General features: G+C 62.2%; 1 protein-coding gene and 1 long non-coding RNA gene across 2 annotated transcripts in view; one reads left to right on the forward strand and one right to left on the reverse strand.

Moving 5' to 3' along the window:
• LOC135323765 (uncharacterized) lies at positions 1-21,552 on the reverse strand. The gene is made up of 2 exons (XR_010385292.1): positions 21,092-21,552; positions 1-2,062 (listed from the first exon to the last, which is right to left on the reverse strand). It is a non-coding gene; the product is annotated as an uncharacterized LOC135323765 (long non-coding RNA).
• Positions 20,378-22,984, forward strand: part of WNT2B (Wnt family member 2B) — a 24,307-nt gene continuing 21,700 nt past the window's right edge. Inside the window, exon 1 of the mRNA XM_064498223.1 lies at positions 20,378-21,147. Within this exon, the coding sequence (XP_064354293.1) occupies positions 20,984-21,147 (164 nt within the window). The 5' untranslated portion in view covers positions 20,378-20,983. The remainder of the gene's footprint in view (positions 21,148-22,984) is intronic.

A 22,984-nucleotide genomic window follows, 5' to 3' on the forward strand; every position in this document is an offset into this window, starting at 1 on the left:
TTCATTGTCAAAATTACCCAAATTTTATTGCCAGAATGTCTACATTTTTATGTGCTTAAACACAGTGAGTTATGGAAATCTTAAAACAATGGAATGATCTCTTGCGCTGCGCTCGACGTGCTCAAAGCAACCACTCCTCTCGGCCGAGCGCGATCGCTTTTTCCACTTTATTGCCGTACGGAAAGGGCTCCGCGATCAGCCCCGTCCATGTGCAGGTCGTAAACAGCAGGGCGGGACGCGGGCTGGGGAGCTTTTCCTGCTCTTTTGTTAAACCCATCTCTGCCCCTTCTTCGCGAAGCGTTTTTACGGCGTCAGGCTGCTTTGGCAAACTTTCTGTTCGAACCTGCTTGAACAAGAGGGGCTCCAAATTCCTGACTCAGGGCCAGACATGCAGATTTCTGCTTCCCTCGCTCCTCGCCGCCGCTCTGTGGGAGTCCCTTATCTGTCAGTCACGTCCCGCCCTGTAAATCCTGCGGCGATAGCGTTGCAGGCTGTGCCGTACACGCTCCAGCTGCCAGGTGAGGGCCGCGGGGGCAGCGGGGCCGGCACGCCGCCTAAGGCACGCGTTTTGCAGCCTCGGGCATGCAGAATAAAGCAGGGGTTTTGCATTCGTAGCAGACCCGCTGGAGCCTGCCGACGGCACGCGACGGCTGCTGCGCACGCGGCGGTGCGAGGAAACCCTCCGTCCGGAGGCTGCGCCGCGCGGGGAGCCCGAACCGAGCGTGCGGCAGGAGCCGGCTGCAACAGCGACGTGCAAAGAGCGAGTGCCCTAATTGCCCGGCTAATTGCCCCCACACCAACGTCCCGCTCGGCTCCTCTGATGTGCGAAGCTGGGGCCTGCAGTGATTTACAGGCCGAGCCACAGGCAGAGAAAGAGTCGATGTGCAGGAAAACGAGGCGCAATCGGGGCTTTGCAGCGATGGCAGCAGCTGGGCACAGCCGCTGCCATGCAAACACACACCGGTGCCCGGACCAAATCCGCCAAAACCCCTTTATCTTGCGGAGAGGGACGGAAAAGCGACGGGGGAGCAAGCGGGATGCGGCATCCCGCCGTGGGACCGAGGTGCCCGGGGAGCCGCGCGGGAGGCGACGGCGGCCGCGTAAACCCGCACGGTTGTTTATAGCAGCCCTAAGTGCCCTTGCGTGACGACAGCAGCTCCCTGACAGGCAAAATTTACTTTCTTCCCTCCTTCTTTTAAATAAAGCTAGGAAGCTGCAAGGCCCCCAGAAGATGCTCTGGCTATTTTTCAGCATCTGTTTGTTTTTCTGTTTCCTGCAACTCGCGCGCAGGTCGCGGTGCAGCGGGCTCCCGGGGCCGCGCTCACGACGGGTCCCGCCGGCCTCCCCCGGCTCGACCACCGCTGCGGTCCTGCGCCGAGGCCGGGGCCGCAGAGCCGCGTGCCCCAACGCGGGGACGTTTCCCAGCCCTGCGCAGCTGCAGCTCTCGGGGACGGTCCCCCCGCTTCAGGCAGCGACCTTTGGGCTCAGTTGGCAGAGAGACGCTGAGAAAGCGCTTGTTCTCCCAGTTGCAGTTTATTGCCTAAAACTGAGTGCTAAAAGCTGGATCTCAGCAGTGACTCGACAGAAGCTGAATTTCCTGGAAAAGCAGCTTGGATCTGAACTGTCAACAGTTGCGAGTTGTTGACCTCCTGGGTAAACCCCCCCGGGCACGTTTCGCATCCCGAGGGACGAAGCCGCTGCCCAGCCGTCGCCTCCCGCGCGGCCCCGTACGAGTCAGGCGCTCCGCGGCCGCCGCGGGCTCCGCTCCGCTCGTGTCCAGCCGAGCGCAAAGAAACGGCCACGAAAGGCAGCGGGGAGCTGCTGCAACCGTCGAAGCAAACCGAACAGCAGCGACGCGTTAGGGACACGGCAGCCAAGTCACCCCCGACGGGAACCGCTCCGCTTGCTCGTGCCTTCCCGTGTCTGCAATGTAGCCGCTTCCCGGGGTTCGGGGTTGGGGTGACATTTACAGGCGTCCGTCCGCCTGTTGCTCGTTACTGCAGGAAATCAGGCTGGGGGTGCACGTGTCCCCACCTCGACCCTTGTCCTTGAGGAAAGAGTCCTGCAAAGGCGACAAGAGCAGTGTTAGCGGGAAGCACGGGCGGGACCCAGGGACTTCAACAGCCTGCGGTGCGGGGTCCCTTCAAGCCAACCTTGCAGATGCGCTGGGCAGGGTGGCTGCGGGATGCTGCAGAAAGGCCGGTAAGAGCTACAGCACGGAGGCCGCGAGAGCTAAGCTAGCAATTCCCTGCTCAGAGTCGCTTTTCTACCGGCGAGCTCTGGGAAGAGCCCTGTCTTGTCCGGCGGATTGCGCTGCCCCTGCGTTACCAGGCCATACACGCGTTATACTTTCCCACGGTCATAATCTTAAATTCTCCCGTGAGCACCATCTGGCTGCAACGACGCTGATGTCTCCACAGTCCACGGAAGGGTATTTCACCTCGACCTGCATTTTTGGAAAAAGAATCGGGATTTTTGTGACGTTTTTCATGCAACTCCACTCTCTCATCCCCAGGAAAGCCCGTCTCTACCCCAAGCATGAGAGACCAGCCCAGGCCCTTCTCGCCAGCTGAGCTGCTGTGTTGCCCCAGGTACTGCAGCGACTGCTCCCCAGCAAGCAGCTCTGCCAGGACGTTTGCTGTGAGAGTCAGGAAACAAGATACGGGAAGTTTATAAACATGCCACGGATGGTTTATGGAACGAGGTTATGAAATACAATGAAATGTTTTATAAAGTGTCCTGATTTCACTACTCGGTCACTGCATAATTTTGATCATAAATCAGAAAATAAGCTGGAGTGAGTGACCTGAGAGGAAACGGGGAAGGCCAGGAGGGCAGCGAAACGAGGAGCGGAGAAGCGGGTACTGCCTGCTTGCTCCTCGGCGTTTGCTTTCATCCCGGGTTTTTCTTCTTCGGCTGCAGCCCTCGATGCAGCCGCGACCTCCGTGCTTCGACAAGCGCCCTGCAGACCACCGCTCCCGGCATCCCCGGGGCACGGTGAGAGCGGTGCCGCCCTTGGAAGAAACCTCCGGCAGAACGTGTCCTTCAGACCGGCGTCCGTCTTCTGGGAACCGATCCGGCCCTCCACGGACAGCGGGGAGCAGCCGGGCAGCGGGAAGATGCTGGCCGGAGAAGAGACGCGCACATCAAGGGATAAAAGCGAAACCACGCTGGAGCGCGTGATTCAGTGGTTGCCTGACGACTCAGAGAGCTTCCTCGCCAGGCGCCGCGGACGGGCGGTGCTCGCCAGGGACCCGGCCCAGCAGCCCGCGGCGCCGGCCGAGAGCTCGTTGCAGGGATCCGAGCGGCGGCCCAAGGGCTCGGCGGCCCCGGCGGCAGCGGCGATGCAGCGGGTCTGGAAGAATCGAGCTGCCTCGTGCCTCCTGCCGAGACCCACATCGCTGCCAGCAGCACACGGCGCTGACAAGGGGCACCCTGAGAGGCTTTAAAGGAGCCTGAGATTTCTTTAACGGCTCTTATTGTTTCCTGTCCATTAGAAAAATAAAAAAAAAGAAACCCCCACACAAAACTTGGGGGAAAAAATAATTAAAAAGCACCCCAAACCCCCAAGTGCGGTACAGGCATCCTATGGCTGACATTTGCCTTCTCACCCGCAGATGCTGCTCCAACAGCTCGCCAGCCAAAGGTTAAGCTTCCCAGTTCCTCTTTTTGATCTGCATCATCCACATTTTTCCATGTTGTTGGACACAATCAAAAAAGAAGAAGAAGAAAAATCCCTTTGAATTAGCAGGCAGGGAGAGGCTCTAATTGCTCTCCCAGCTCATTCCGTGCCGGCACGCATTCCTGCAGCCCCGGAGTTCAGGAGGTGAGAGGAGACCGCGGGCAGGGCTGGGAACAGGGGTCAGGCTGCAAAATGCACCTGCAGCCCTTGGCACCGACACGCAACTATGCCGCCGAGCCGCCAGCCAAACCCGGCCTCGTCTCTGCCGCCGGCCTCGGCACAGCCGGAGAAATCTGCTGCGGAAACCTGCAGCTTCCACCCACAGCTAGCACCTCCCCCATTGCTATTTCCTTTATGTGAAAATAATTGCATTATTGCAGAAATTGCAGTAATTATTGCAAATTCACTGCCAGGACTCATCCTTGCACCGCTTTTGCAGCGTTTCAGCTCCATTCCTGTGGTCTCCCCGCTGCTCGGCTCCCCGCAGGGATGTGGAGCCCCAGCTGCGTCCCGGGTAGCGGAGAAGGGCAGGGAGGCAGCGGCGAGGGGCGCAGCGGGCAGGGGGTCACGGGCCGGGGATGCTCAGCCGCCCGCCGCCCCCGGGGCACCTTGGCCGGTGCGGCCGCATCCACCAGCAGCGAGGGCAGGAGCCGGCTGACAGCGGGCGCCGCGGCTGCCGAGCTCCGACATGCGGGATGCAGATGTCCCGCGCACGCGAGCCCTCCCGGCAGGGCCGCACCGCGCAGGCGACCCGCCACGCGCCCCGACGCCGCGCTCACCTCTGGAAAGCCTTGGAGAGAGGGCTGCCGTCCTTCGGCGAGGGAGGCATAAATCCGGCTCCGCATCCTGACTGGTGTTGTCTTCTCTGGTTCAAATTAAGCGACTGGGGTCATTTTTTATATGGTGCAATTTGTCTTTTACCTGAGGGCATGGCGGAAAGGAAAGGAAAAAAGGTGAGTCGAGCACGAAACCGGGGGGAACCGAGCCTTTAGCGGAGTTAGCTGAACCGACGCGGGGTTTGTGCCGCGGCATTGAAGCCGAGGTGAAACGCAGGCAGCCGCAGCTCGCGCCCCGCCAGCGGGCCCAGCGCTCCCGCGGCCCCGGAGATGCGGAGTCGTGCAGCCGCCTTCGCGCACCGCCGCTCTGCGGTGCCAGGGCAGGAGCCGGGCTGACGGAGATGGCACCGTGGGCGGACGCCAGCCCAGGTCCCGCTGCACAGCTGCTACTTCAGGCGACCGCGCCATGCTGTCCCGGAACAGCAGCTGTTTCTGCCTTCCAGACCCGGGGACAGGGGGTTCGTGCGTGCTTCGGTTCGGTGCAGGTGCTTGTGTTGGAAAAGTATTCAAAGAGATTCGACATGTTGTCACCCACTGCATTAATAGCAAACGAAACTCGAGGTTACCTACCGTTAGCAATGCGAGGTGTGGAGGGGACAGAGCGGGACTGTCCCCAGAGGAAGGTCAGACTGTTTATTTATCCTTTCCCTTTCTGATACCTACATTAATTCATCTCATCAGCAGTGAACACTGCGAAGCCCTGGGGTCACCCGCATGGGTTATTCTCACTTGGTCCATGCAAGATTCCCCTCACTGTACACTCCCTGGAGACTGTGATTCTACCTATAAATGACTCAAACAACAGGTTTTCCACCATTTCCCTTAGGCATCACCTAAGGCAAGGCCACGGCAGGACGGTATTGCTTAGGGCACCAAGGCTGATCGGTCCCTGCCGCCCTGGCCGCAGCCCGTCCCTTGGCCTCTCCGTGGCCGAGCACCCTCCAGGCAGTGTCTTGCCGCCGTGCGAGGTGCGAGGTGCGAGACGCGAGGTGCGAGGTGCGAGGTGCAGGGTGCTAAGTGCAAGGCCGATCCCTTCCCCGCACACCCAGCGGCACCATGGGCTCGCCGCCCTCCTCCCCGCCCCGAGCTTTGCTGCCCCTCGCAACACCAGCCAGCCCCAGGCCAAAGTCAGACGTGCCAGGCAGCTCCTTGCTGGGCTCGGTACAGCCGGGCTCAGACATCTACTGATGCTCGCAAGCAAAAAAAACAAAACAAAAAAACCCACAAAATCCAACCCAAACCCCCCTGCGCACGAACGGGAAAGGCCCCAGCCACGATAACGCAACCTGGGGACGGCTCCCGGGCGCCCGGCGAGCGCTCCGCGGACCAAGAGCCGTTCTTCTGCCGGCATCTCCAGCCCTGACGCTCCCGGAGGAGACGCCCACCGATGGGAGTGAATTTGGGGGTGATCTGTCGTGTTTTGATCAGGACCTAAGCAGCGTTGTCCCAAAGCAGCATCTTTTCAGTATATTTGGTGATTCAGTGAAAAATACTACTTTTTTTGTTGAAAACAGATGCATCTCATGCTTCCATTGAATCAAAAAGTAAGCTTTCTTTGAGAAAATAATAAAAAACGTTAAACGTGCCCATTAGCAGCCCCCCCCCCCGGGGACCTCTTGCTCTCCACGCTCAGCGGCATGGTCTGGTCATGCTTTTTTTTCCAGCGCTCCTATTATTCCCCCCCCCCCCCCCCCCGAGGATGGGGCCGGGGAGGATTCAGCCTTCAGCGCACCACAAATCCTGCCCTTTTGGTAAAAAGTAATAAACTTCTTCCCTGACACGTAGGAAAATGTTTTAAGGCAAGACTTTATAGAGAGCATCAATCACTTCGGAGGTGATGGAATTGCCGCAGAATTATAAGCAAGTCTGAAGTGTCTGCAGAGGACTCTAAACACTGTCTTCTATTTATTCTCCGTGTCCTTTGTAAATGTAAACTTCGGTGGAGTCTAGAGGCCCTTCCGTCTCCGCGGCTTGTCAATCCAGCACCTTTCACCACCGCTAAAATCACAATTAAAGAAAAGGGGGATTACAAAAACAAACACGGCGCTCGCGCTCTTGAGTGATGGCTGCGGACTGTGCTGCCGTCACCTGCCGCCTCCCCGCCGGGGCCGGGGCCGGGGCCGGATCCTGCTGATCCCTGGATCCTGCCGATCCCCGGATCCCGCCAGGCCCCGGATCCCACTGCCGGGAGGAAAGAGCCAAAGCGCATCCTGGAGAAACCTCCCTTCCCGCGGGACACGGGCTCCTCCTCTGCCGGCCGGAGACCCGGCCGAGCGCACGTCCCCGCACCGCTCCCGGGCACGCACACGGCCGCGTCGCCCACCGCCGCCGGACGACCAGCGAGGCACCGCCGGATAACCAGGGCTCACGGCCCCGACAGGCTCCGAGAAGATCAAGCGGAGGACAGCGCGCTGACAGCGGGATGCGACGGGGTGTGGGAGAGGCGTCCCAGCTGGACCGCGGCGGAGGGGCTGGACACCGGGGCGGAGAGTGACCCTGGGGAGAAGGGAAGGGAAGGGAAGGGAAGGGAAGGGAAGGGAAGGGAAGGGAAGGGAAGGGAAGGGAAGGGAAGGGAAGGGAAGGGAAGGGAAGATAGAACTTTTTCCAGTTTTGAAGGGAATCTATATTAAAAACATCTCTCTCACAAAATACCTGGGAAAAAAATTCTTTCGTGCATTGACGTGTCCCCCCGCTGCTTCAACGCAAGCCGGCTGCTTTGGGAAAGGCCTTGCGGGAAAGAGCCGAGCCGTGCGGAGCGCAGCCGTCCCAGCCGGGCCGAGCGCCGGCGCGGTCCCCGCCGTCGGGGGCTGCACGTGGAAGGGAAGTCCGGGACCCTCCTGGCTGTCGGCGCTGTCTGGCGGCACCGGCTCCTCTCCAAACCCCGGCGCAGGCGTGGTGGAAAAGTCCCGCTCCGCCTGCCCGCACAGACCGACCCCTTGAGCGCAGCCGGTCCCCCCCGCCGTGGGGGGGGTCCGATCCTTGGTGCCCCCATAACTACGCGTCCGTGGGGCCGGCGGAGGCGGTTGCCAGCAGATAGCACTGCCAGTCCGTCCCTGGGCCCGCGGGGCCGCGTCCCCCGAGCTGCCAGCCAGCGGGAGCCGAGGGACCCGTGTCCGCGTCCCGCTCGGGCTCGTCGCCCTCCCTGCTCGGGCTCGTCGCCCTCCGCGTCCCACCACCGCCCCGGGCCCCGCCGCGGCCCGCACGTGCCGCAGCCGCTCTCCGCGGAGGCCTGCGCAGCGCCGGCACGGTCCGGAACGACGTTACCGGCGTGGCACGCGGCACAGCCCCTTCCCGCAGTGCTCAGCCCTTCCCGCAGGGTGACGGAAGTGGAGGTTAAACACGCGACGGTCAAAGCCCCCCGGGCACAGCGCAGCGGTCCTGGCACGTCGCTCAGCGGGCGGCCCCACGCCAGCCCCGGCGCGGACGGCGGCTCCTTTCCCCGGGGCTGGGGTGCCAAACCCCTCCAGGCCCGGGAGCCGCTCCCGGCATCGGGCACGCAGGACTCGCTGAGAAAGCCGCGTGCTCCGTCCGGCAGCCGCTCGCAGCAGCACCGCAGGGAAGCCGGCGGCACCCCGGGTGCGGGCGGAGGAGGGACCCGCGCCGCGTCCCCCGCGCAGCCGAGCCGCAGGCACCCCCGCGCAGCTACCCAGGATGAGCTCTTTATGCCGTACGTGCTAGGGAGCAACCTGCTCGGCCGGCGCGATCTCCGCAGGTGACCGCACTCCTCCCACAGAGCTGCCGCGTGGCCCTGGAGCCGACCGGGCACCGCAGCAGCCAGGGCCGCCGGGTAACAGCACCGACCACTTTGCGGCCGCGACGTGACGATGTGAGAAGGTGTAACCAGGAACCCGGGGTGCCGAGAAGGAAGCAGCCTACAGCCGCCTGAACCGGCTTTTAACTGTTCCCCGGGTTCTCATAACACCTCCTGCAATAAAGCTGCACGCGTTTGTGCTGACCGTGATTTGTGGAAGGCAACAAGCTATTTTAACGACGCTGCAGCTTGCTGAGGAAACACCATTTCCAGCGCCATTCAGCCCCGCCGCAAGCCGCAAGAGCGAAGCCCAAGCGAAGGGCACAACCGTGCAGACCCCCGCACACCGCGGCCTCGCACCGCGCAGCGCACCACGGCCTCGCACCGCGCACCCGGAGCAGCGGCAACATCTGCCCAGATGTGCACCCCGAAGCGGCAGCGGGCAGAGGCCCCCGGCCGAGCCCTCGCTGCACGGCGGAGGGGCACCCAGGCCGCCCAGCCCCGGGCTCGCCCCTCCTCCGGGGAGACCTTCGGAGCCTGGGGAGGCTCCGGCTCCGCAGCCAAGCTGCTCTGACCGAGATCCGGGGAGCCGGCAAGGCTTCCTGCCTCGGAGCCCATGACGACACCGAGCGAGCCGCTCGCTCGCCGGGCTGCAGCGATGCAACATATGGGACCTGTTAGCTAGAAGCATATAAAATTCAAAGCTGTATTAGTCATCGGCTCCGTCATGTTCATTCCACCGTCGGTAGACACCACTTTTGCAGAAGCGACCGACAACTGCTTGTGTTTCTACTGTCAGCTCCAATAAACAACTGCGTTTAATGCCGTGGGGGGGGAGGGGGCTCGGAAACACTATCCAAAAATAACAAGTTTTAAGCACGATATTCTTGCCAGCTTAATGGCTCAGTCTCTCCCCGCGTTTGCTGGAGGGAAGCAGGGTTTAAAGCTGAGATGACCCGTGGCGAATAAATCACTGCCCCCCGCGTGCCGTCCACCCGCGTCCCCGCCCCAGCCCGCTGCGCCCGCCGGACCCCTGAATCGGGCACCACTAACATGCTCCCGGCGACAGCTCCAAAACGCTTCGGAGATAAATTGGTTGCTGGCTGATTTGCAAAACATCTAGGCAAAATTATGAGGAGGTGCCTGGGTGGGGAGCCAGGGGCCGGCGGGTGCCAGCGGACGCCCTGGCTGGGGTCGCGCGGATTTCCCGGTCGCGCTTTCGGGCAGCGGCGAGCTCCGGCCTCGGGCGCTGGGATCCGGGGTGCCACCGCGGCAGACAGCATCGGCCACGGCCGCCAGTAAACGTGTCGTAACTTCCAGGCCTCATAAAGGGCTTAAGTACTTTGGAGCTGTTGGATAAACACGACTGTGCCGAGCGCATAAAACGACTTGGCAGCGGCCTGGCTTTCAGGCATCTCACCGTCTTTACGGCCCCCTCCTGCGCGCCGGGACTGACCCTGCCATCAGGCAGGATCCCGAGCCACGTACCCGCCACGAGAGCCCTGTCCTTCCACTGCGACACCGCGGCCGACCGGCTGCAGCAGTCCCAGGAATGCCGCCGGCACCGCCAGGCAGGATTCAATCAATTTGGGGGGAATTAGACATCAAAAAGAAGGCAGACAGGAGCACGGGAAGCCCCAGCCATCTGTTGCGCACAGCCCCAGCCCCGAGCGCCTCGGCGCTGCCGGCAGATCAAAGCCCCGGCTGATGGCACCGATTAGCATCTCCGCGCGGCAGCCCCAGCCGCGGCCCTCCGGCCGCACGGGCCGAGCCTTTCCTCTCCCGGACAGGGGAGCGAAGGTGCACGGATGGGGCCGGGAACCACGGGGATGGGGCCCCGGAGAAGGCGGCGACGGGGCACAAACCCCTGCCGCGACGGGCCGAGGGCAGCCGCAGGACACGCAGCCCGGGAGGACGGGGCCGTGTCCCAGCCCTGCGGCATCCGCCCCTCCGCCGTTATCACCCGCGGACGGAGACCAGATTCCCCACGCGGCGCTGAGCGAGCGGCTGCCCAGCAGAGCCCACGGCCCTCTCGCAACGCCCCTCCCGTAATGAAGAGCAACCGCTTTCAAGGAGAGCCGGGGCAGGCCTGACGTCTGCGCTTCCCCTCCCGGATTTCCTCCTGGTTTCCATTAAGGGAGCTGCCCCGCTGCCGAGGCCGGGGGCGAGGGGGGGACGACACCCGCACCCCCCTTCCAGCGCCCCGCGGGAAGGCTTGCTTCTGCCGCAGACACAAGCGCTTCGGGGAGCAAGCGGCTTCCGGCGCGGCAGGTCCCGCCAGGTGCCACCAGCCCGGCACCGCCTGGTCCCTCCCGCCGCCGGGTCCGTGCCGGGCCGTGCCTTGCCACCTCCGCACCGCCGGCAGCCCGGCCACGCCGCGCCGACGCTTCCCGCCGCCCGGCAGCACGGTGGCTTCGCCCCGCGGGGGAAAGGAGCGGGAAAGGGCTGGAGCGGACCGTCTCCCCAACATAGGCTCCTGCTCGCCTCTCTCCCGCGCCTCCCGAGACGCGTGCGCCCGCGCAGGGCCGGCGTGGGACGGGCAGTACTGCAAACTCATAACCCGCCAAAAGCGGACGGGGAGGCCGAAACACAGCCCGGCCCTGGCAGAGACGCAAGGAAGGCGAGGTGGGAGGCAGAGCGAGAGGAAGGTGGGGGAGCAGGGACTGGGCCCCAAGCCCCTCCAGCAGCTTCAGACCGGCTGCTCCTCTCCTGCTGCTACTCATATCTCAGCTTTCCACATCTGAGGCAGCCCCAGCACAACTATTACTGTATTTCCTGGACTCGTAATGGATCTGGTCCCAGATCAGTAACAGATGATAACAAAACCGAAGGGTTTTGCATGGGAGTCTCAGGACAGCACGTTCCCAGAGCATCTTCCCCGGGACATCAGTTCAGGATGGGCAGCGTTGCTAGTAGCACTATAACTGTATGTGCTATCATCCTCTCTCATATATTGTTCTTCCGTATTTCTTTCTTTTGTGGGTGGCTTTAGTCTTCTCTTCAAGCAGAAGAAAAAGAAATTGGCCCCCCCCGCCCCCCATGATTACTCACTCGCGGCTCCCCAGGGCCGCAGCGCAGTCGTCCCTCCGTCCCGCGCAGCTCCAGGGCTTCTCCCCGTCTCCGCGCAGCCGTCGGACCAGCCGCGGAGGAGCAGGGCTGGGAGCAGCAGGGTCTGGATCCGAGGCGTTCCCAGCCCTCGCCAGGCTCGTGCCCCACAGACCCCGACTGGAGGAGACAAGGGGAAACGAAGGGGAGGCAGCGAGCCGGCACGCGGGTGTCCGTCCCGCCGAGCCCCGGGCCCGAACCAGCCCCAAGCGGAGGGGCAGGTGGGGGGGGGGGGGATCTCCCCGGGAGGAACCCGGGACGTTCGGGGCATCAGTCCGTCACCAACAACAGTGCGAAAGCCCTGCAGGAGACCCCGGACGAAAAGAAAAAAAGTCATTTTTTTGTTATGCTCAGTTAGTTAAATAAAAGAAGTTTCACACTTTCTCCATTATATTTTGTAGGCGATACGAAATTCTGAGCTGTTAGAGGGTTGGGCAGCTGCTGCTGGAAAACCTGAATTAGGGAGAGATATGTCACCCCAAATTTATTGTATTTACTTTCTCCAGTGTTTTCAGAATTTTTTACCCTTCAATAGTTTATATTATACACATTTATCAGCTTTCCTTCAGGCTTTTAACCCCAGATTCACTGTCTTAGGCTATAGCAGGGGATGACGAAACAGGTATTCTTTGGGCTTAACACTGGCATCTGCTCAGCAGGCAGCTTGTGGCCTAAATTTAAATAATCAAATGGGCAAAACGAACGCGAAACAAGGGCTGCTGCCCACTGTGAAATCTTCCATAACCGGGGGTTTTCCACAGATCTCCAATGCTGGGACCTCACAGCCGCTGAGAGAGGTGCTCACACAATGTCTTATCACCCCTGTAATTACAACTATAACGTTTTTATATCCTATCAATCTATTCCCCTCCTCCTTATTCATTAGCACAGGGAATCTTTTTTGCTGGGCAGAGATGGGTTAAGACATATTTTGTCCAAAACACTTTGCAACTCAAGTGGTCAGTTGTGTAAAAAATCGTATTTTCAAAGCACATTTGCGATCCTCCAAGAAATCAGGCCCGCCACCAGCGAAGTAAATCCTACGGAATCGCATCCTGCCTGTACGAAGTCAGCAGCGACACAGGCGTGAAACTCCCCGAGATGAGGGGAAATCAGAGAAGTGAAGCAGGGGACAGGAGCAAATAGCATTTAAAGCCTAGCAAGTTTACAGATAAGAAGCAGAATTCACTCCCTGGCCGTGAAGCTGCTGGACATCGCAGCCCCAAAGCGGCAGCGGCCCCAGGTCGGGATTGCGCTCGCCGCGGAGCCGCGGGGCCTCGCCGCACGTGGCCTGCTGCAGCGCCCGGGCCGACGGCAGCGACGCGGGAAAGCTGGGAAGAGCCCCCACGTTCCTGCACGTTTACAGGGACATTAAACAGTTTGCAGGCTTTGCAGGAGCTGGCTCCACGCAGGGACGCCGGGAGGGCAGAGGGGCCGGCGACAGCCCCGGTGAACCCGCAAGCGAGCCTGCGCCCGGGGGCCGGAGAGCCCTCCCTGGCAGGGGGACAAGGCGGGCTCCGCCGGCGGGACGAGCCGTAGGCAGGACAGCTGAATCAGGCGCTCAGCCGCAGCGGGATTACGCACCTGGGAGCTCCGCCGCAAATACAGACGCGCTGGTCTGCGCTCGGCCCCGTCTCCGCTCCCCGGCCGCCCCCCCGCTCGCACAGCCCCCCGTCCCCGGCCGAGGGGGCCTCCGCGTTTCGTGGAAGCGTCGCGGTAGACGGCACTCGGGCGCGCTGCAGACCGGCTCTCCCGCCGCCCGGCACGGGCCCCCGGCACCCCTCCGCCTCGCCGAACCGGACCGGGGGGCGAGCGGGGCCCGGAGCTGATCCTCGGCCCCCCGCTCCGGGCGGCACACGCGGCCGCTGCCGCCGGCAAGCTACAGCAGCAACGCCGCGGGGCCGCGGTGGGATGCCCGGTCCCCTGGACGGGCCTACGGGACCCGCTCCCTGTTGCCTGCGGCGCTCACGCTGCAAAGCGCTGGGCAGCGGGACGTGGCACCCCCGAAAGTCGGCGGCACAGTGAAGCAGAAACCATGCAGAAGAGGAGCCAGCGAGTCTTCTCCACCTCTCGGTTTGATTTGATATCCCTGGAGTCCAAGGAATCTTTCGATATACTCTGGGTAAAACCCTCAATTTCCATGGAAACACAAAACCCTCAGGTGTCCGACATAAAGGTCTCCGCCACATTCCTCCGGAGAGCCTGGAAGCTTCCCAAATCGCATTCCTCACCTATGAGGATTAACGGAATAATCAGGTCAAACACAAATCATGAACGCAGCTCACAGAGATGCTACTTTCCATTACATCTTCATTTCCTTGAACCGGGGATTTGCGCCAGCCCAGGCATTTTCAAAGCACAGGGAAGCAGCAAGCAGAACAGTGCTGTGCAATTTCCTCGTTAACATCAATTTTCACCTGCCTAGAAAATCTATAATAACTCAAGCTTCCTAATGTTCTGGTTCCTGACTTATCCGCACCCAGTTTATTGCAGCAAACAGCTCTGTTCCTGGCATCCCGGGCGGAGAGCGTAGCATATTGCCCTGCCTCGCTGCTGGATTTCGGAGGGCTGCCAACTGCAGAGCTGATCCAATTTAGCCGGAGTTCATTATCCGACGTAGCATGACAGTGGGACACTTGCAGACATAATCCAGCTTCCTCCTGCCTTGCGAGATACATTGACCAAAGGCAACGAAACAGAGCATTAACAGCTCTCTGCGGTGCAGACGAATCTGAGATACTTTGGGCTATTTCTAATCAATATTATGACGCTTGACACCAGGAGCCAGGGCACAAGGGAAACGCCAAAGCTCACAGCATCAGAAGGCGGCAAGAACTAGTGACGCCAGCTCTGACTCTTTGAGCTCGAGGCCAGTCCACATTACCCAGGGGTACACGCGGTCACGCTCGTGCCAGCGGAGGGTTGTCCCCAGCGAAGCCTGTGGAACGAGACTGGCCAGAACCGGGTGTAAACAAGAGGAGAAAGAGGTCCCTGTTCCACTTTCCCCAAAAATGTGGCTCTTTCAGCAACAAAGGGATATTCATTAAATAAGATTCACAACTGTCATGCTAGAAAGGTTTTAGTGCATATGTTTTTTTAATGAATATATGCATGTGTCTGTACATACAGTTTACCAGTTCTCAGCAACACAACGATCAGCAGCAGCTCTCTTTGCACACAACAGCCTTTTCCACGGCCCATCAGCAGGGACCCACAACAGTTCAGGAGGGAATAAAGGACACGGCTGTCTCCCGTCGAGGCGGCGGGGAGGGCGGGTGCGAGCCCAAGCCGGAGGGCAGTCCGGCCTCCCGCGGCCTCCTCTGAGGACCGGCGCAGAGCTGTGGTTTCGCGGCTCCGAGCAGCCCTGACACGGGCCTCTCTCTAGCTCAGTGCCTGCCCTTGTGGAGCAGCTCTCCGGGTGGGTCCTGTCCACCCCAGGGGGTCCCGGCCAGGAGACGGCCTGGGACAGCCACGCTGGGCCCTTCGGAAAAGGCGGATCAAGAAACGTCACCTGGTCCCACGGCGGGACGCGCTGGACCTCCCGGGGGTTGCAGCGGTGGCAGGGGCAAAGGAGGACTCGGAGCAGGAGGACACGCCGCGCGCAGGGCACCGGAGAGGAGCCACCGAGGGACGTAGGACCCTCTGGACGGGCCTGGGTTACCCCAGGCTCATCCCCAATCTCACGTGAAAACGTTTCTTCCCTCCACGCCGAGGCCGAGCAGCCGCCGTCTCCGTCCCGGCCGACGCGTCCCGCTCGGCAGGCGCGAGGGCTTTGCAGTAATCCGTTATCTGATCTGGGCTTCTCCGGCCTTTCGTTTCAGGCGGACAGTCCTTCAGGCCCATCCAGGGACTATGACTCACTGAAGAAGCACTTAAAATCCATCCTTGATGATAAGGTTAAAACTATGTGCAGCACATTTCCTGCCCTAGTTTGGAGTTATGCTTGCGCCGTCCGTACTTCCTTGCTTATTCCACCTTCTCTCTTTGTTCCAAATTCCCCACAACGCTGAGCTACGAAGCTGCGAGCGGCTCAGGGGAAATTCACTGGACTCGGCAAACCATGCCGGGGCTACAGGCGAGGGCGCACAGCCGGCTGCCCCCGCGCCGAGGGGAAAGGAAGCTCCGTGCGGAGTCACACCGGCAGCCCGGGATGTAAGAAACTGCTCGTTTCAAACGGCAGAGCAAAAAAGTGGGAACTCCGTTGACGAAAGCCGGCTGTGATGCTGCCACCAACCCAAGACAAGCTTCCACGTTCGCATCCGAGGAGCCTGAGCGAAGCCCTCCAAGGATGGACTCGGCCTGGGAGAACACGGACGGCCTCCTCACCCAGCCGTCTTCCACGCTTGCAGCAGAATGGAGTCATAAACTGAAAGAAAAGGTAATTTACACCCACCTAAGTCCGCACTGGCCAAGCTGAGTAAACCAGCCCTGGTGAAAACGAGAATCTGGTCCCTTACAGTAAGACAAGACTCACTTTGAAACTTGTGCATGCCTTTGGGTAACCAGACCTGGCGGGTTTCTCACCTGCGCCAGTGCTAATTTGGAGGCACATCCAGGTTTTGAGAGTCCCAGGGGTAACTGAGCCCAAAGCCCTCATTAACGACAACAGTAGTAAATGAATTATCGTTGTCCTGCACTAGCCGGTACTGCATTCACCGCTCTGCAGTGTCCCCCTCCGCTACTGACTGCGTAAGATAAGAAATTTGCTTTACATTAGTGCAATGATTATTCTTAACACTTGGGCATCAATCATATTCCTGAGGAAAAGGAAACATAAACCCTTACTTGCATCGATAGCGACAATCCATCTCCCTAGATATGAGGGAACTAATTAAGCCTGATCTTTCCAGCCAAAGCCAGGCCGGTATGTTTGTACAAGTGCTACAGTTGAAGTATGTGCAGGATTTGGCCCTATTTCCCCATTTTTATTAATCACAGGAAAAAAATCTCCATTTAGAGACAATGCTAGAGATATACCTGATAGTTTCTTCCCTTGGCCACGTACCACTTGGCAACGGAGATGAAATTCTGGCTTTGCAAAACATTTCAAAACTTGTTTCTGTTCCAATTCAGAATCACCCACCCCAAAGATTTCCAGGTTATCTGTAAAGAAAACCTAGAGGAATGGACAGCTTGAAATGCTTCTACTGATAAACTCCAAATATATTATTTTAACTGCAATTTTGTTTTGCATTATAATGTGGAATGAAAAGACGTTAGCAACCAAAGAACAAAAAGTCACTGGAAATGGAAAAGACTGCTTTGAGAATGAAGCACCGGGACGTTTCCGTGCCCTCAGGACCACTCTCCCTTCTCCTCTGGTGCGTGACAGAATTTCACAAAACACTTCAAGTTTGAGGTGCTGCAATCGGGGGCAGCAAAACTGTCCCTTCTGCCTGGGACAGCCAAAAAGGGCCGTGAAGCCAAAAACCCGCAGGGAAGGTGGCAGCCCGCACGGCCTGCGCTCTGACCGGGCAGGGGCCGGCAGCAAGAGGGGGCAGAAATACCAGCAAACCTGCTCGGTCCTGGGTGAGGAACAACGCGAGGAGCAAAGAGAACAGCTAGAAATAAAGAGCCTCTCTTCGTGCAATTACAAAAGTGCAGAAGAACAGAAAGCATTCCTTCCTGACAGAGGAATCGGTGTGCTATCTTCCACGAGGCTGCATTTTTGCTGCGGGATGGATGGAGGCGGCCCCCCGGCACGAGCGGCGCTGCCTCGCTTTTCCGGGGTCTGCGCTGGAGCCGCTCGCCCCCGTTTCAGCCCCTTCGGGCCAGCGGTCACACGGCACCCGGCGGGACCAAGCCGGAGGGGACATCCCTCCCGCCGGACGCCCTCCCGCGCGGCAGCACCGGCCCCGGCAGAGCCGGCCCAGCGGGACGGGCACGTTGCGAGCAGCGCGTCGCTGCAAAACCCCGGCTCAAACACTTGCCTCGTTATAAATAAAGCAGCCGCTGACCTCGGAGATTAATCAGTGGGCTGGTGTCTCTGCGTGATGTCACCCCCGGTTTTTCCACAGGCCTGTCAAATTTCAGCCCCGGCCGATGCGCCGATGACGGACGGGCTCGCGCCTGCCAGACCGCGCCGGGCGGTGGGAGGGAGAAGCCCGGCGCGGAGGGCTGCAGGATTTATGGCCGTCCTCCCGCAGCGTGCGCGCCTTCGCTCGCCGCCTCGCGCACAATACACAGATGCCTCTGGAAGATGACGGAAACCGGGGCTGCTTGGCACAGCTGCGGTATTTTCAGGCGTATTGCGCCATTTCTGGCCTTCGGTGACTTTTATGACTAATGCAGCTGGATTTGCAGCAATTAATCTGAACCTGGCCGCTCGGGCACGCGGAGCCCCGTCCGTCCGTCCGTCCGTCCGCCCGCAGTGGCCCGGTGAGGACGGGGCGGAGGGGAGCGCGGTGGCCCTGCCCCTGCCCGCCGCGCCGCTCCGTCCTCTGCACCAGAGCCTGTGCCGGGCCGTGGCGTCGCATCCCGAAATAAGTCCTCAGCGAATACGTTTACGAGGGGTCTTTGCCGCCTCAGAAAATGGGTGTCACGCGAGGCCAGCGGGCCCGGCACGGAGAGTCGCTCCAGGACGACGATTTCCCTTCGGGGTCCCAGGCGGCCGCGATCACGCAAAGCCCCGAGTTACTCCTGCGGCTGCCGCGCTCAAGCTTGGCCCTCTCGCTGTGCCCGGCAAGGGCGTTCCGGAGGTGCCGCCGGCCCTGCGCAGGCTCCGCGAGCGCTGGAAGGGGCTCGGGCGCCTGGCGCAGCCCCCGCGCCTGCACGGTGGAAGCAAGAACCCAGCGCCTCGGGCTGCGGACAGCCGGCAGGGCGACCGCCGCCGCGGGAGCCAGCACAACCCGCGGGCTCGGCCCGGCAGCCCTCGCCGACCGCGCTGCCGTCGCCGCTGCGAAAGCGCTGGGGAGATTTCTGCAGCTCAGGCAGAGGCTCCTGGCTTGCAAGCCCTGCTTTGGGCCGCGTCCCAGGGCCCGCAGCAGGCTGGACACCACCCAAGAGGCCCTTCGCCAAGACGAGGGGATGCCCCAGGGCCTCCGAGCCCGCGGCTTCCTCGCGCTGCTCCCCACGCCGTGCCAGGGAGAACAGCGAAGCAGGGCACAGCGCGGGAGCCGCTCGGCCTTGGCCAGCGTAAGGTGCTACCGCCCGACGCCCCGGCGTGAGCAGCCGGTCGCCTCCGGCACCCGGGCAACGAGGGTCCCCAGAGGGACCGACCCGCTGAGAAAAGAGAGAGCGCGTTGCTTTGAAGTTAATGAATCGTGAAAGCCTTTGAAAGCAGAGCCTTGTTTATTTACGCACTGCAGCTCGTGTGGACACAGCGCACGCACATTCTGGGCAGACGCTAATTCGGACGGAAGATCAAATGAGCCTCCCGGACGGCCGAGCCGCAGCAGTCAGCAGGGCAAGGGCTGTCCCGGCCTCCTCGCGCGCCGCCGCAAGTCCCTGTCAGCGAAACCTGGCAGCTGAAGAACAGCCTGATCCAAATCCAGGCCTTTCTGGGGCTGTCAATCAGATCTCGTTGGCCAGATTTTCGAGGAAAGCATCAAAATAAGGAATGAGGTTGACAGAGAAATTCAACACCCTGGAGGCCAAGGTCTGCGAAGCCAAGCCCCAACGTACCGCTTCGGCTCCCAACTCCGGCTGCGCACCCCTCCACGGGTGCCCCCACCCTCACCTCCCCCGAACCCGGCACCTCCTGCCTCCTCGGCTCACCTGCAGCTGGTCACAGCCCTCCCAGCGGCCTCCCCCTCCCAGCACCACGTCCCCGCGCCGGAACCAACCCGCCAGAGGACACGGCACTTGTCACCTCCTCGCCTCCCTCTCCTGCAAGAACAGGGTACGGAGCACTCCGTCTCCTACCTTGGAATGAAGAACAACCCAGAACAGAGAAAAGCCCATGAAATGGCCATAGCAAGTGACAGAGCCACGTTGCTTTGCCAGGAGAGCAGAGACCGGGACGGCCCCGCCGGGGAGACGGCAGCGGTGCGTCCCGCTGCAGGCCCGTCTGTGCCGGGAGGCAGCAGCATCACCGCTGCCTGGCGTGATGAGGCTCCTAAAGAAACGCACAGCCCTCAACAATAGTCTATAAATATCGGGCTTTTCGGTGCAATAGCTTTATAAATCAGCTGCGATAGAGTGCCTCATTTAGGCGCTCAGACAAAAGGACAGCACCCTACCAGCACTCGCTTTCTCTCACTGCAGTTTTCAGAAGCATAACTGGATTAAAACCGAGTGCGAGTTTCTGGTCCCGGTTTCTCTCAGGCCAGGCGAGTCCCTATCTGATCCGTAACAAGGGGAACTGGAAGGAAAGAGAGCAGAGGGCTCACGGGGCTGAGGGCGGGGATGGCTGAGGGTTTCGGCAATGCTGGAAGGATTTCGGTGCGTATTGGGGTTTGCAGCCCCGGTAAATAATTAGGCATATTTGGAAATGCCAGAAATGAGAAGCAACTCTTCCAGACTAATACCTGCTCATCACCAGGGCTGGGGAACAGCTGGCCAGCCAGGGACCACAGGGAAAGGGCAGGGAGCTCCCAGTTAAGGTTGTCTTTACAAGCTGCCGGACAACACCCTCACTGCAGCGAGGGAAGCGGTGCCAGCGCCGAGGGCAGCCGGTCTTCCAGCCCCCCTGTGCTGCCGTCAGGGGTGGCAGAGGCAGCGCAGGAGATGGGAGCCAACCCTCAATACGGGGCCGGGACCAGGGGCTCTTCTGCGGGGCTGGGTGCACACGGCTACATAAAACCAGCAAACAGGGGTGCAGGCGGGCAACAGCCGGTGCTCAGACACAGCCGCTCCTCCGAAGAGGTCGGGAGCGGCGGCCCTCCCTGGAGGAGACGTGGAGCTGCTTCGGGGAGCAGGTCTTCCAAGGACGACGACCCCGCGTCCCCCGCGTCCCCCCGGCCTCGGCAGCCCGGACCTGCAGCGCGGGCCGGGGCGGAGGCGAGCGGGGAGCGCCCGGGGCAGCCGGGACCGGGGCCGGGGCGTTCGGCGGGGCCTCCCGGCCGTTTCCCGCCCTGCAGTGACACCTGGCGGGGGCCGAGCGCCGGGAGGTGCCGGGGGCCGCCCCGGCGGGCGCAGCACCGGGAGCAGCACCGGGCGCAGCATCCCGCCCGGCCCCGGCCCCGGCCCCGGCCCCGGCCCCGGCCCCGGCTCCGGGGCAGGTGGGGCGGGCGGCGGGCCGGGGGGGGGCTGTCCGCCGGGCTGTGCCCGTGCCCTCGGGGAGGGGGGTCGGCGTGGCCGGAGCGGCGGCTCCGCGCCTCTGACTCTGCCCAATGAGAGCCCGCAGCACGCAGCGAGCTGTCAATATTTGGCCGCGGCCCCCGCGCTCCCATCCCCAGAGCGTCCGCGCCCGCCGCGCCAGGACCTCGATGGCCCGCGCTGCTCCGCCCGGGGGGCGCCGGCCCCGCTGAGCCCCGCCGCCCCCCGCCGCCCCCGCAGCAGCAGCAGCAGCAGCAGCAGCAGCAGCAGCAGCATGAGCCCGAGCCCCGCCGCGGGGGCCCGGCCGCGGCTCGCCGGCAGCCTCGCGCCGGGGCAGTGAGCGCCCCGCGCCCCAGGGAGCCCGGCAGGACCCGGGTCATTTCTCCGCCTGGACAGCCGCCGCGGAGAGATATGCTCAGTCCAAACCGCGCGCAAGTGTCTCCTGCGATTGCCTTGGCCCCCGGGCGCGCGGAGTGCGGAGCCTTCCCTCGGACGGCGGGCGCGGCCCCGCGGACTTACCTGCCCGTCGTGCTCATCCTGCTCGCCCTGACGCCCCGCGCCGACTCCTCGTGGTGGTGAGTCCCGCGCCGCGGCCGCGCCGCCCTCGGGGCCCCGCGCTCTCCCGGCGAGGGGCGGGCAGGACCCGCCGGCACCGGCACCGGCACCGGCACCGGCACCGGCACCGCGGGGCTCCGCCGAGCCCCGCCGCGCTTCCGACGGCGGCGCAGAGCAGCGCAGCGCCGCGGGAGCCGGCGGAGGGGGACGCGCCGGCGGCGGGCAGCGGGCAGCGGGCAGCGGGCAGCGAGCAATGCGGCGCCCGACGTGCGGCCGCGGGGTCCGCAGCGCCGAGCTGCGGCTGCCCGGCGGCTCCGGCCCCGGCGGCTCCGGCCCCGGCGGCTCCTGCGCGGCGGCTCCGGCCCCGAGGCTCCTGCGCGGCGGCTCCTGCCCCGGCGGCTCCTGCCCCGGCGGCTCCTGCCCCGAGGCTCCAGCCCCGGCGGCTCCAGCCCCGGCGGCTCCAGCCCCGGCGGCTCCAGCCCCGGCGGCTCCTGCCCCGAGGCTCCTGCCCCGAGGCTCCTGCCCGGCGGGCGCGGAGCGGCGCTGCCTCCCCCGGCTCCCCGAGCCGCCTCTGCCTCCCGCCGCGGCTGAGCCGAGCTGCCCGCGGGGCTCCGCGCCGCCACCTGCGCGGCGGAGGGGGCCCGGCCGCGGCCGCAGCCGGGGCGGGAGCAGCCGCCCGGGGTGAAACCGCAGCGGCGCCGCCCGCGCCTTCAGCCTGCCCCGCTCTCCCGGCGGCCGGGCCGGGCCGCGCCGTCGGGGCCGCTCGCGGGTCGCGGTGGCCGGGACCCCTCCAGCGCGGCTCGGTCCGACCGACCGGCCCCTCCGCAGCCCGGGGTCCCGCTGGGGCTCCCGGAGCTCTCCCGCTTGCGCCGTTACCGGGGCACCGGCGGGGCAGCTGCTCACGAGCTGCTGTCCTCCCTCACTGAACGAGGCAGGGCTCGGTGGCAGCGAGAAGCGATGCCGCAGAAAGTACCAGGAGAGAGGAGGCAACAGGAACCCCTCAGCCTTCTAGAAATTAATCTCCTCCTGTCCCAATGCCTGTAGGAATACTAATTCATGTGTGCAGAGTGAGAGTAATTAGGAAAACAGGGAATGAGGAGTTTTCCGAGTGACCCCCATACTGCCTTAGTAGTTCAGTAACATGGAAAAAAAATGTGTTTGCTGCAGAAAAGTTCTCAGTGCCCCTAAAGTCCTCTTTAATCTTGCACAAAATGCTGGTTTACACATCAGTCTCATGAACATCAGCATATGGCAGTGAATGAAGCTGAACTTAATCAAATCCAACCCATCCGACACGGAAGGGGAACGGCTGGTGCCTGGCATTCCTTAATCACCCTGAATACACTGCGAGGGGCTGCGAGAGCTTTGCGGTCGTGCCAATAATATGAGGCTTCTTTGCATCTGAGCGTGTATCTGACTGTGCGGCAGGCAGCGACCGCATCGGTGATCTGAGACCGATCCCGGGATCAGAAAGGGAAGAGGGAAGCTCCGAGCGGGACGGGAGCGGGACAAGGCACGGGCGACGTGCTGCCCTGGAGCTCGGTGTGCCCGTTCAATCACCGCACTTGCAACCAGGCGCAAAAGGCGGATTGCACGAAGAGCAGCTTCTCTGAGGGCAACGCAGGCTTCTGGGCGCAGATAGAATACAAACTAGCAATAACAAGGCTGTTCGCAGCAATACCCGGAGGAGATCTCCTGCAGCCTGTTCAGCCCACATGGAACTGAAATCACTGGTGAGAAAATGAGTCACCCTCCACAAGGATCAGGTTGATACAAGCACTGGCCTGGCTTCCAGCCGCCAAATCTGCCCCCACCCATCAGGGCAGGCGAAGACAGGACAACATCTGTGCGGAAGGT

This window comes from Dromaius novaehollandiae, chromosome 27, assembly GCF_036370855.1.
Source record: "Dromaius novaehollandiae isolate bDroNov1 chromosome 27, bDroNov1.hap1, whole genome shotgun sequence".
Lineage (NCBI taxonomy): Eukaryota > Metazoa > Chordata > Aves > Casuariiformes > Dromaiidae > Dromaius > Dromaius novaehollandiae.